The sequence below is a fragment of the Dermacentor albipictus genome, chromosome 10 (assembly GCF_038994185.2).
Source record: "Dermacentor albipictus isolate Rhodes 1998 colony chromosome 10, USDA_Dalb.pri_finalv2, whole genome shotgun sequence".
In the NCBI taxonomy this organism is placed as follows: domain Eukaryota; kingdom Metazoa; phylum Arthropoda; class Arachnida; order Ixodida; family Ixodidae; genus Dermacentor; species Dermacentor albipictus.
The window spans coordinates 49837126-49851356 of NC_091830.1; the positions used below are offsets into that span (position 1 = coordinate 49837126).

General features: G+C 47.0%; 1 protein-coding gene across 3 annotated transcripts in view; it reads left to right on the forward strand.

The window, feature by feature from the left end:
- The window catches only part of LOC139051027 (steroid hormone receptor ERR1-like), a 141640-nt gene that overhangs the window by 93794 nt on the left and 33615 nt on the right, over window positions 1–14231 (forward strand). For 2 of the 3 annotated variants that reach the window (XM_070528035.1, XM_070528037.1), the window contains exon 2: window positions 10773–11003. In XM_070528035.1, the coding sequence (XP_070384136.1) occupies window positions 10781–11003 (223 nt within the window). In that variant the 5' untranslated portion in view covers window positions 10773–10780. Of the gene's footprint in view, window positions 1–8518; window positions 8642–10772; window positions 11004–14231 lie in introns of those variants that run through there. The other variant, XM_070528036.1, reaches the window with a different exon arrangement.

Sequence of the window (14231 nt, forward strand, 5' to 3'; positions counted from 1 at the left end):
TTGTATCTATATAAGCAGCCTAAGCTCATCGGGTCTTGCTGGTTTAAGACAGAGAGAAAGAAAAAGGTTTCTTATCGCTCTTTGACTTATAGTGTCTAAAATGTCGTGCGTACACGATTGCTGCGTGTATGCTTTAGCGTGTCCGGTACCCCGATAAACGCAAGCGGAGTAGTTGTTTTACCGTATGAGCGCACGCGCAAACGTGAACTGTGCAGCCACCTGGTGACGCAGGGCTCAACCAGACAAATACAGATAATATCGGAGCAACCAAGCGTATTTCACTTTGCTGCTGGCCTAAATTTTCGGCAGCGACGCGACTACACCGCTGCCGGAAATTCACACCAGAGGCGACGCAATATATACTTCATTACTGCAATATTTGTGTGGTTGAGTTGTGCGCCACCAGGTGGCTGCACCGTTTACGTTTGCGCGTCCGCTCATCCGGTAAAACGCCCAGTCCGCTTGCGTTTACCCAATACCAATACCGGGGGAGGGGAGTTGCAGCCAGCGTTGCGGGCTTTGGCACTTCGCAAAGAACAGCCTCTGCACCTTCCTCATGCCGGCCTCTGCGCAGCTTCCGGGTTCGGGCCGCGGGCTGCTCACCCTCACCAGCCTTTCCCTCGCTTTCCCCCGCTTTTCGTTGGTCCCTGTCACGCTTTGGCCCCATAAGTTTGTCGCCCGCTTCTGACAGCTTTTCGACGCGCTGTGTGTTCCGCGTGCGGTGTTGTCTGTTTTTTTTTTCACCTCTTTCTCGGATTTTAGTCTCTCGTCCCCTGCCCCGTCCGCCCACGTTTTTTCTCTTTTTCTTTCTTTCTTGGGAGTGCCGGCACCGCCACCTGTCATCGCCGTTTTACTTTTTGTTTCCTTTTCCGTTTGTTTTGTTATATCTCTTCTAAATGTTTGTGCCGACTGGAGAACCGCAGTGCTGGAGGCTCGAGTTTGCTGGCGACGATTCGGCAGGACTATAGAGAGACGAGAATGCCAGCAAACAAGAAAGAAATGAACTAAAAAAAAGTACACGTGAAAGGATAGCGACAAAAATCGAAGCCGCCTGCTAGGTCAGGAAATAGAGAGAAAGAGAAAGAAAGAGAGAAAGGAAGAAAGGTAATAGAACGGTGGCATGAGGGCTTCGAGAGCCAAAACTGTGGCTTCGAAAAAGGATGAGGGAAAAAAATGGCGAGTGTAACCTGCCAAGCGCATAACATGCAAGATACAACACGGACGAAGGGAGTTATACTTCAGGAAAGTGGGTTGAGAGAGAGAGAGAGGAAAGGCAGCAAATTGGTACAGCCCTTACATATTTTACAAAGATCCGAAGCTTAACCCGAAAAAGGCGTGAGTGGGGTAACCGTTTGCATTCTCTGTAGCTCTCTGCATGATTTGGAGGTGACGCATCACTTCGACCTAACCGTGCGCGGTGGGCGTACGTTCAGCAGCTACGCTTGCATGAACCCGACAAAGTAGGGTCGAGTTGGCTTGTTCGGTCGAGTCGGCTTGTTGGGTCGAGCGGCTTGTTGGGTCGTGTCGGCTTGTTGGGTCGTGTCGGCTTGTTGGGTCGAGCGGCTTGTTGGGTCGAGCGGCTTGTTCGGTCGAGTTGGCTTGTTGGGTCGAGTTGGCTTGTTGGGTCGAGCGGCTTGTTGGGTCGAGTCGGCTTGTTGGGTCGAGTCGGCTTGTTGGGTCGAGTCGGCTTGTCGGGCCGAAGTCAGTTGGTTGGGTTCATGTACACGCTAGCTGGTAGGGCCGAGCGACCGTCGAGGCGACTTCATTGTCAACTGCGTGTTCGCGTTCTTAATCTTCGCAATTTGATTTGCTCCGGAATTCTCGATCGTCCCATAAGTGAACACTTCACCTCGACTCAAGTGATGATGACTGACATCCCTTTTGAAACAAGGTAGCAACAAATAGTCACCTAGCCTGCTTGATTTAATCAGCTTTTACTACACCTACTGCTATCTAGCGTTTTGCATATCTGGTCTCGATATTTACTTTCGTATTTGAAACCTCTATCACTACATTGCACCGTTATATTTGCATACAATGGCTCGGTTTCCGGCATCTTGTTACAGCACACACGTCTCATCCGGTAGTGAATATTTGTTCCGATATGTTTTTGTCCTTAGGCAACCAGCTCGAGCCTCAAATAGCGGGGCACTTCCCTTCGTGTTATCGTGCAGGGTTTCCTTTCTAATTTCTTTCTTCTCATTCTTGTAGATCTCCATGGTCTTTATTTATTTTCTTTGCATCCAATACATTGTCCATATTTCGCTCACTTTCTTTCTGGCGACTACTGGTTGTCTATGTTTAGACTTTCAATTACCCTGTACTTAGATGCCAACTTTCTTGACCTCTTACACTATTCCGTGTACAACCTGTTGAGGCATTGATATTTGTATACTTCAGCCGGCCATTTCTTTTTCATCCATGTTCCTGAGTCTTCGAAACTAATTGTGCTGTGCGCATCTCTCACTCCAAAAGAAGCCCAATCCATGTCACCCTGCATGCACTGCCTCTTTTGTGGTTTTACCGTTGGCTCCCAATGCCAATCGGCCCACCGACTTCTAGTATAAATCCATCGCCTACAAGGTTTCTGGTTTCGAGCACAGATAGGCACTTGCGAACATAAGCTCTGGCACAATTACTGCTTGCCAAATTCCTTGCAGCACATATTTATTGTAACCCCCAACGTGCTCTGTTACCCGCCATGGTTGCTCAGTGGCTATGGTTTTGGGCTGCTGAGCACGAGGTCGCGGGATCGAATCCCGGCCACGGCGGCCGCATTTCGATGGGGGCGAAATGCGAAAACACCCGTGTGCTTAGATTTAGGTGCACGTTAAAGAACCCCAGGTGGTCGAAATTTCCGGAGTCCTCCACTACGGCGTGCCTCATTATCAGAAAGTTGTTTTGGCACGTAAAGCCCCATAATTTAATTTAATTTAACGTGCTCTGTTTCATTATTTCACTTCCCATTGATTCTCAGATAATCTTGGCGGGTGTTTGAGTAGTTATTTCCTTCTTTTATATACACGCCTAGGTATTTATATTGCTTCACTGTCAATGGGTATGACTTGCTGTTGAATTGATACCACGTGACTACTCACCTCTTCATTAAAGACTCGCCTCTACTCGCCTCTTCATTCGCGATTTCTCTCAGCCAGAAGATTCCCGTACGATGCTGTTCATTTTTGTTTTATTAACAACGGCATATCTACAGCTTATTTTATTCCGACATGAAGTCGGCAAATCTTGCTGTGTCATGACGTCACTATGATGTCGATGACGCAAGTTCCAGCATTTCGAGGCGCCTTTATGTCAATATAAAATAACAACCGTTCTCAACCTTTATATGATTGCCAAGTTCCATTCTTTTAGATACACTTTTAACAATCGTTGGATAGAGGTTGAACAGCTTCGAAAATATGTCATTAGTTGTTTTAAACATGTATTACTGAAAACACCAAATTATCGAGTTTATGATCATAGCTCTATTTCTTCTAATTTTTCAGTCAGAGGTTGATTACTAAAAACAAAACGAAGGCCGAATTTTCTTTTGGATTTCACTCCAAAACATCAGTGCTTGAGCGTTACTGTGACGTCACGGTCAGAGCAGACGCCGTCAAAGCTCATGACGTCACGCGAAGTGGTGCGCGAGCTTCTAGAGTTACTGTATATGCTACCGTAGGTAGCACCAAGGAGGTTATATAAAAACTGGGTAGCACATACAGTAACTCTACGAGCTTCGATGTGGCGGCGCCACCTATCTTTTCGTTTTTGCATCTTTTCTGGCGTGCATATCGATCTTCACTCGGCAAGAGTAACTTTTACAGCGAAGCTGTATATGACTAGGGTTCCATGTATTTTTGTTCTCCGGGAACAAAAACTATCATCATCAATGGCTCATACCCCTGTAAGCATTCATTCAGTAAGCAAACAAAAGCAAACAAAAAATGCAATGGCTCATAACCCCGCAAAGCAGAGGCTACAAGCACTCAGGAAAGTGAAGCGAACAGTGCTTAAATTCTTTATAATCACGCATACAACATACAGAACAGCATGTCGAGAACTGTCATCATCAATGGCTCATACCCCCTTGAGCAATGGCTCATACCCCCGTAAGCAAGCGAAAAAATGCAATGACTCAGTCCCGCAAGGTACATGGCTACTCACTTTGTGTGAATTAGCTGCGATAACACTACCCCTGTTGTCGTTGCCGGTGATTTCAACGTGGATGTGTCGGTACCGAAAAGTGAGCGGTTTACGCGTTCCGTGTTGCCGACATATCCCTTGCGATGCCACACCGATCCGGCCCAACCGACCACTCAGCGGCGTACGTTCATGTATTTGACATTATCAAAGAGTGTCGTTGCAGTTGCGAGTAAAGTAATGATAATCGATCAAGACAATGAGTTCGTACATTTGTTCAAAATTACGTGTCACCTCCGTGTCGTGTGCTAAACAGCTTCGCTGGTGTGGAATGGCTCGTGGTTTTAAAGACTTGGCGCGTACCTTCTACTGTGCTCGCAGCTAGCGCATCCTCTCTTGCTTCTTGGTATTCCAGAAAAGTAATATTTGCTAACTCGGCTCTACGCTTTCTTTCTATTGTCTTTAAACTACGTGCCATACACACGTAATCGGGCGTATTTATGGGGACGCGCATTCCCGTGGACGATTGCCAGAGAACGGCTGTCATCGCGCGTAATGTGTGCAATTTCTGGCCAGACGAATTCTTGACGGGTGAGCCGAGAAACGCTAACCGCGTGACGTATGCGTTGGCGGAGGAGGCGTCGCGGTTTTGACGCCCTCTTGTGACGTCACACTCCACGTCGCCGGCAGGCACTGGCACGGCTGGTAAACACACAGCAGCGCTGGCGCCCGCGGAGTGTTTTCGGTTCTGGCGCCTCGCGGTATAGATTGACAACATTAGACGCCATCTTTGCATTCGGAGATTTTTTAAACGAAAGCAGTCGGGAAAGTTGGGATCGAGGCGTCTGCCGTAGAGTTTCCCTCATAAAATTGCCAGAGGGCGCTGCGATCGCTCATCTACCATGGGAATGGTGGTTGTCTATGGATTTGTCTAATTTTCGTGTTTGTGCCTCATTTCTGGAATATGTCATGAGGCTAGTATAACGGCAAGCGAAGTCTCGATAAGCCAGAAAGCATATAGGGGGCGTCCAAAATCGGGACGTCGTCTGTGACGTGTTTCCGGCTCCCGCAACCGCTTCCGCCGCATGCAACCAGCAAAAGCATAGCCTTAAAGATCCGCACTTTTAGTCCAGATGGCGCACGAAAGCGACACTGACCTATCTAGCGTTGACGCATATTTATCCATCTTCATCAGCCTCTCTTGTGTGCGCTCCAGGACGAAGGTCATCGATATGTGACGAAGGCCATTGTATATACTTTTCTCTTTAGGACTAAATCGCCGTTCATGATTCGGGAGCGGCCTGTCACTTGCGCTCCGACGAATTTTTATTCGCACGGAGATTTCCTTCTCGAGATTCTGGTTCCCGCCCTTTCCGCTGTAGCCACTGAATTGACCTGCACTTTAAGAACAGTTGCTCCCCTGGGGGCATATATTTGCCACGGAACAATAATCGTCATCTGTCTTGCTTGCGTTTCCTTTCTTGAAAACGCTGCGCTCGTTACTTTCCTGTCGGGAATGCTCTGTCCTGTCGGGAATGCTCTGTCATGTAGATAACGCGCATGCCGTTCCTAACTTAGAAGTACCGGGCTCGCAGCGTTAAAGAAAGGAAATGCGGGCAATACAGATGACGATTATTGTTCTGTGTCAAATATACACCTCAAGGGGTGCAACTGTTTTCAGAGTGTACATACAAGTGTACTGTTGCGCAACTTCTATAGGCTGACTACCAACAAAGTCCAATCACGAAGGTCTCGTCGCCTTGCACTCGAAGAAACGTTTGGTCGAGTCGGTCAAGCTACGAGTATTACTGTGTAATTGACCCATCATAAGATGCACAGTCGTTCTACCGCCTCGACTTGCTTTCAGTGGAGTCTCATGGCACCCTCGCATAAAACTGTTTGTTCCACACGTGTATCGACAACCGATCATAATTCGTGACCGAAGGGGTTGAAAACGGCGATGTTGAAGAAAGCCTGCCTCCCCCGCGACGTCTCGCGGAAATGAGCGAATGCAGCTGCATTTCGAGTTTGACGGCGGTTTGTCTTTGCGCCGGGGCTTTCCTGTATATATGGTTAGGGCATCGCCTGTGTGACGTCACGTCCGTGCTTCACGCTCACTGTAGAAAGTTGTGTGGCGGCCGCGCATAATGCCCAACGTAACAGTAGATAGGGAAAAAAAAACAATAAAAGTAAAGCAAAAATAGAACGCAGTAGGGGAATGGAGGTGAGGGAGACGCGGCGCTTGTTTTACGAGACCCCCCCACGCGGGCAAGTGCGTCGTTGACGCCGCAGGCTCCTTGGCCCAGCTCCACGGTTTGCCGCCTCCGCTTTTGTCCCTCCGCTTAGCTGTTCATTTACCTTCTCTTTCTCTCTCTCTTTCTTTCTTGCTTTCTTTCTTTCTTGCAACCGCCTCGAGGCACTGCCGCGACGGTTCCAGCGGAAGAGCCGCTCGTTCCCAAGTGCCTTGGCCTTTTATTTTTTGCGTTCGCGTGTTCTGGCGGTACCGGATGAAGTGTTTTAAGCTCGCGCTCTTTTTCGGCCGCGGCTCGTCTGTTCTCGAGAATGCTTGGGCGGTGACCGGAAAAAAAAGAAAAAAAAGCGATGGAACGCGCGAGGTGTTGCACCCGTAGAAGACAAAAAAGCAAGCGCGCGATGTGGGGCATCGAGTTGCGAAGCATGGCGGAAAATATATTCAACGCTTCTTTCCATTTTTGTTTGTTGTCATTGCTTCGCTGTCACAAGAAAAAAAAAGGATCTTGGAACCTCTTATAAGGCTTGGTCTGGACTTGACAGATCCGGTTACTCTTTTGTTTTAGTGGCACCGACTCTGGGACTCAGCCGCAGGGATGCTTGCTCCGCCGTCCAGGAATTCCTTATTGAGCCCAACCGATTGCCGTGGTAAATTTACACGTCTGTTTAGAGCGAAGCTCTCAGGCGCCCGTTCATGCGGCGAGTGTCCTCGGCGTAACCGAGCAAGCACAGCGAATGATAAAAAGAGCGAACGCGGAGCGCAGCGGCGGATGAAAGAGGGCGATAGCGAAGAGAGCGCGAGGAGGAAGGCGGAGGAGGAGGGTAGGGCAAAAGGGTGAGAGGAAAAGCGTTGCGCCGCGCAAGACGGGCTCTGCGGCGACGATGGCTACGAGATGGCGCCAGAGTAAAACGCGTCAGACATGGAAACAAAGCGCTGCATGAGCGGAGGTCTGTCTGCGGCGGCTGCTGTGAATCGCGCCCAAGCGTCATTCACGCGCTGCCTCTCTCGATCTCCCAATGATCGCGAGGCAGTCGCGCCACACTACACACCGTCTGCAACGTGCCTCACGAGGCAGACTGTCGGCGCCAGCCAGTACATCGCGAAATGAAAACGCGTATAGAGCAGCGCTCGAATTTCGCATTAGGGAGTATCGTAATCGTCAGTGATTTTTTTATTTACTTTTTGTTACATGAATATTGATATTTACTATAGGTGACTGAATACCAGCTAATTTCAAATACGCATCGCTACAAATAGATTTATCGTATATCGAGCCGAATATCAAGTAGCCCAACGCAGTCGCATATATATACAGCAGGTATATCTACTGCGGTATAGTCAGGCACCACGCCCTCACTGACCAGTGCAAACAAGACAGCTATCAGGGACAAATGGTCAGTTATAAGCACAAGCTCACCAATTGTAATTAGAAAAAAAAAGCGAGTCAAGAGCGGTTGACACCGCTCTTGACGCATTAGTGTACCATGTGCTTTGTTTAGACTGCACAACTTTGATCGAGAAGGCCGGTGTCTGTCGTCTGGAGTAACGAAACGGCGCCTAAATTCCCATTGGCTGCGACGCCACGTCACGTGCGCGCCATCACGTGCGCGCGTCACGTGCGAGGGATGCTCCCGCTACTCACAACGAGATTATTCTTCTATGTGTCTAGAAGGGTCTTGTATGTACGTTATTGTATGTAGTGTATGTACCTTATTTAGCAGACTGAAGGCAGTAATTAGACAAACAGTCGATTGCTGGGAAATACTTGGTTAGTTTCGAGTACCCTTTAGAATACGAATCGAATAGTACACACTAACTATTCCCATCGTATTCGAAACTTTGATATTCGCCCGCCCCTAATGCTTACTGTTGTCATTCTTCTCATCTTAACGCGATTTCGCCTTTCTACAGTTAACGTTTACTTATAGTAGTTCTGAAAATTTACTTGCAATAATCCGCCCATTTCTCGGTCTATCCACCATAGTGCTAATGACTCATACGACATATTTCGCTGGACACAAACATCATCATCATCGTCAACAACAAGAACAACATGGCCTGTGACGTTTGCCGGGCTCGCGCAAAAGGCAGATACCGAATTTTTCTTCTTCTTTTCCCTTCATTGCTGTCGAACGAGACAGCATCATTTCATCTGTGTGACAAACCACCACAACAAAACTGCCGCTTGATTTCCCAGTCATCAAACGGAACACATCGGTGCGTTGCGGAGCCAGGGAAGCCACGCTAATGGTGCGTCGATCATTTGTGTGTGCTGCGCCCAATGCGCGTGTCAGTCGGCGCGTTCCGTGATGTGTGATCCGACTGCGCTTCCGCCGCGACGCCGAAAGATCCCGGGCGTCTAGCCTAAATTTGGCGGAACGACTTCGCCCCAGGGCCCGGTATTGCGCTACCGCGTACCGTTCTAGTGTCACCAGAGACTTTCAGCCTGTCCGCTATTCCGGCAAACGGGGGCGTAAACGTGAGCGGCCGGAGCGGTGCAGCCACCTGGTGGCGTAGAGTCCAACCAGACAAACACCGTGCTAAAACTGCAGTAACCCACTATATCCTGCTCCGCTGCTGGTGCAAATCTCTGGCAGCGGCGTAACTGTGAACACGATTACGCCGTTGTCGAAAATTTACAAGAGCCGCTAAGAAGAATATAGTAATTGGCTTTGTGTTTAGTTGGTTGAGCTTTGCACCGCCAGCTGGCGCCACCAATCTGGCCGCTCGCGTTTACGCCCCCGCCCATCCGGCAAACCGCCCGCGCTTGCCGAAATACCAGACGCACTAAAATTCTCTATTGTCACGTCACTGATTCGTACCGGATGCTGCCCGTACACACGTGCGGCGTGCATTGGCTAGCGTCCGCGCAGTTGACACCGGGCAGCCAGGGCTGCCGGCACGTCGGACGGGGGGCGCTGTCGTCGCTGGAACTTTCGAAATTCCGCCATGTTGCCAAGCAAGCCTTGAAAGAATTCTTAAATGTGAAGCTTCCATTCTGAAGTCCTTAAAAAGCACTGGAGAAAAAGCTTTAGCTCAGGCCTGTAGCTCCGGTGCTGCCTATTCAAATACACGTAAAAAGCAGAAACGCTTTCCTGAGATAACCACTTGGCTGATTTTGTTGAAATTTGGTGCATCTGAGAGGGAAAGTTAAATTCTAGTGACTATTGAAAGCAAAATTTTGATTGAAGACTTGAACTTTAAAAGGAATTTTCGAAAATTGGTAAATCTGAAAAAAAAATATTGTAGCTGTGCACCAAAAACAAATATTGCAGTTCTGTAAATTGCATGCATTAGAGCATCCGAAGCAGACAAATTTAATTTATCATGCTATATCTGATTTAAATTTGTTACCTTGTTTACAACGGTATTGCGAAAGTCCTGCTCGCATATTAGTGGTCCATTCGACAGCCCTATATAATACAACAATTTTGTTCTGTTTAGATGTCCTATTAGATGCAATTTGCAGAATTGGGATATCCCTTTTCGTTGCTGAGTTAGAGATGTAACTCGATAGTTTCGTTTAGTGGAAATGTGCGATTTTCAACAATTTTGTATTTGTATATTGGTGATCTAAATAAATTATTCGCTAGCAACAGTCACTAGACTTCAACTTTTCTTCTTAAATGCAACAAATCTCAAGTTTAGTGTAGTGGTTGCCAAGAAAGACTATTTCTCCTTTTCCATGTGTGTCAATTCAATCCAGTTCATTTTTATTTCACCATACACATGGTCGAACCTCTTGGGTAACAAGCTGTGTGAAACACCTTGACTGGGCCCAAGAGATGGGAGCCTCGAAGCTAAAGCTTCCTCTTAACAGAGTACATAGAAATTCTTGAATTTTACTTTTGGCTAAGCTTTGTGGGTTTTAGTAGGGTGCTTGACCAGAAGGTTTATGCAATCCAAGAGTCCAGCTAATCTAATCCTATTATCATCTTTGTGGTAAGGAGCCTTCTTGTTTGTGGGGATGGTTTATGTATGGGAAAGGGCTTCCTAGCGCGACCTTGTTCTGTGTTTAAAAAGAAAAAGTGTTTGCTTGTTTAAGCTGATGTTTCGTTTTCAAGCCTGTCAGGTATCATGGTTCTTTAATATTCGAAAATACTTTGTAAATGCCGTGCTAGCTCTTGAAAACTCCTGATATCTTTTTTCTACAAAAGCTGCTAGGAACCTTAGATACGTGTGCGACCTCATCGCAGGAACCAGAGTTCTGACAAAGCTGCTTGTTGGCCTCAGTGGTGTTTGCTTTTGTGTCTGTGTGCATCTTAATTTGTGGTGCGACAATATGTCCTTCAACCGCACCTCTCTCTGCCATTTATGGTTTGTGGTGCACACCGTCGTTTCCTGAACGTGTGGCCTCTGCCTCCTCTCTCCTCCCGTGCAGGGACCTAGATGGCGTCCTCTGGGCTGGTGAAGCAGGAGGAGGAGCCGTACGAGCTGACCATGTACTCGTCCTCGTCGTCCCTGTCGCCGGGTGACGCGGCGCCCCGCAAGCTGCAGTGCCATTCGCCCAGCCTGTCGCCGCCGCTCAGCCCCCACGAGTTCTCCTGCTCATCCACCACCAGCGTCACGCACCAGGCACCTCCCTCCCCACCTGTCACGGGTCACGGCTCGAGTGCGTCCGGCCTCTTCCTTCCTTCCTTCTTTCTTTAATGGCAAGAACAGCTTGCTGGCAGGCCATAGTGACCCAACAACTATGCTTAACGGGGATGTCTATCATTGGGAAAGACCTCGAAAACTCAATTTTTGGGAAAGTCGTCAATGATTAAGCATTCAAAAAAAAAAAAAGACCCGGTTGCTTTGAGTTTGGGAAATGTGTACCCACAGGGTTGTAATGGTGGAGTTACTGGTACATCAGAATGAAGCGGAGTTGTGAACTGAACCCATGCAAACTAGGAAATAACGTTGCCTTTTGCTAGTTTTGCAAGTGTGACACAGCCTGGCTGGGTGGTTGGAATATCGCAAAACCTGTGATTCTGTGAAATCTGATTCTGAAATCTGCCAGGTTTACAGCTTACTGGTAGCAAGTAGCTGGTGAAAAATTATTGGCTGAGCTTATAAACCGCCATTATTTTTTTTCTCTGCACCTTTACCTCCAGTTCCATAGAGTTTCATAGTTCTCATAAAGTGTCGGGGAGAACTTGGAAAAAAATCGGGAAATTTAGAAATGCCTGTGTTGTAGACACCCTCTTAACACAGCAGTGTTCTGCAAGACTTTCTTGTGCCACGTGGGCACAAGAAATGGCATTAAATTCTTAATGCCTTGAAGTTTAATGCTATTTCAGCGGCGCTACAGGGGCTTACTCAATGGCATTAAAACTTGCTACCACTTAAGGCATAGTGCATCTTTGTCCCTCGTTAGTTCGTCAAATGCGTCCTAATGCCAGCAGTTACGGCTGCAAATAAAAAAAAATATTTTTCTGAGGCAAACTGAAATAATGCTACATAAAATAAGCCTATTAACGTTAGTGGCATTTTATAAAATATTGCTGCACCAAATAACACTTTTTGATGACATAACGATTGGCAAACAAACTTGGGGCATTTACTGGGACTTTCATCATTGCTACGTTTAGGGTCATTAAATGTATGTGTGTAGCTGCAAACTCATATATAGTGACATTAGGAATGGTAAGGTTCATGTGGTAGGTGTCTAAACGTTTTCTTTCATTTTTTTTTTGAAGTGAGTAATATCCACTGAAAGACAACTTGAGAAAATCGAAAAATTTGTTATTGAACCGAAATGCAAAGTTATCCAAGCTATTAGAGAGTTTTAGAATAGGGGCCCCAATAGTTTGGGGCCCCAAAGAGCTTTGCAGGTGTTAGCGTTGGGGCACGTAGGAGTGAAGAGTTTTAGAATAGGGTTTTACGTTTGGGGGATAGCGTCTTGCGCTAACAGCGCCACTACGGCGTCAGAGAAAAGCTATTAGAAATAATTAAATAAAGTATACCATTTTATGATAGGAATAATAATTTTGACTTTCGTGTATTTGCATTTAAGTACAATTTAGAGGTTATTGTGTAAGCAGCAAACAATTAGTTGCACTTAGTTTTGAGCAAACCAACATTACTAGCCTTCACCAGCCAAGCTTAGCCGTGTTAGGCCTACGAGCCATAAAATCCACAATCGAATTCAAAATCAGCGGCGTCTAATGAGTCAATCTTCATAACACACGCTAGTTGAGAGAAAGCGATAACCGCAGTCACTTCTCCTAGCTTGCGAACTTCACGCGTTACCGCGAATCGAACCCAGTTTGGTGCTAGGTTAAAGCCGTCGCTTCGATGGGTGCCGCCATGTTTGCTGATGCAAAGCTTTTGGGGCCGCTATTTGGGCTCCCGCTAAATCGGTGAAGTAGCGTTCCCAACGCAAAACCCAAACGGAGTTTGCGTCTTGCGCATGCGCAGTCGACGCTATTTCTTTGGGGCCCCAAAACGTTTGGGACCCCTATTGTAAAACTCTCTATTATATGTCTTACGTGTCAGTTAGAGAAACTTTGCATCAACTAGAAATGAAAAAATTGTGGAGCAAATTGTAACAATATTGGGGCGCAAACCTTTGATTTTGCTCTTTTCCAGTTTACTTTCCAGCTAACTGAAACACTAGCCTGGTCTCATATCTTACTTAAACACCCAGTTTTATGCAGTTTTGGTCCGGAAACTGTTGAAAACGACTATCAAATATGGTTCTGTATTATTTCAATCTAAAAGCCATTAGAACACTGGAAATTAGGGTGACTGCTATGCTTCATAAGCGCTGGGAATAATATATGTAGAGAGCACTCTCTATACAGTCAAATCTCGTTACTAGGAACCCCACATTAACGATTTTCTCAAATTTGCAAACATTGTAAACATCCCTGCCAGATTGCCTATATTTTCAATGTGGAAATATTTCAGAACGACAAATTTCAATACAGCACATGTTTCAGGATGAGGCACATAGTTTATTTTCCCCTTTATAACCGAGGAACCTCGGTACAGGTATTACGAATTTGGCGAAGAGTAACAGCGCCGCAACTCTCGTGTGAAACAGAAACGGCGAGTTCGGTAGCTATCATCATCACCATGTCAAGTGCCAACTGCTTCACCAAGAACTTCACGACAAAGGTTTGGAGATGTTCGTGTGAGATCCAACGATGAATGCAGCTAGCGACAGTGCCAAGAAGAAGCGAAAGCAGTTTTCGCTTCAGGACAAATGGGACGTATGGCAGGAAATCGGTGTAGGGAAAGAAGCAGATCGACGTGTGCGTGGCATGGTGATGGCGATGGCGTGGCATTTCGCCATCGACTGTCGCGACCACTTTGAAAGACCGAGACAAGATTGTCAAGCTCCACCAGGAATCGCAACTCACTTCTACAAGGAAACGGCTGCAACTGGGAAACTTTCAAAATGTGGACCAAGCTGTTTGGTTCAAAGATGCCAGACTGCAAAATGTTCCCATGTCTGGCCCAATGCTCTAAGAAAAAGCCAGCGAATTTGCCGATTCACTTGAAATAACTGGGTTCAATTCCAGTGCGGGTTGGCTTTTTCCTTTTCACCAAAGGAACGGAATAACTTGGCAGGTAGTCTCGTTCGACGAAAAGGCTGTTGACACCGAAGAACAGATTCCTGGCATATTGATAGTTTTCTAGAGGTGACTGAACCATACTCTGAAGACGATATTTTCAACACGCATGAGACCGCATGTTTTTATCAGCTCCTGCCAGACCGGACGATGCACTTCAAAGGGCAGCAGTGCAATGGAGGGAAGAAGTCGAATCTTCGCGTGACAGTCCTGCTCTGCTACAAAGCAACAGGAACGAAGAAAATTAAACCGCTCGTCATCAGCAAGTACTCGAAGCC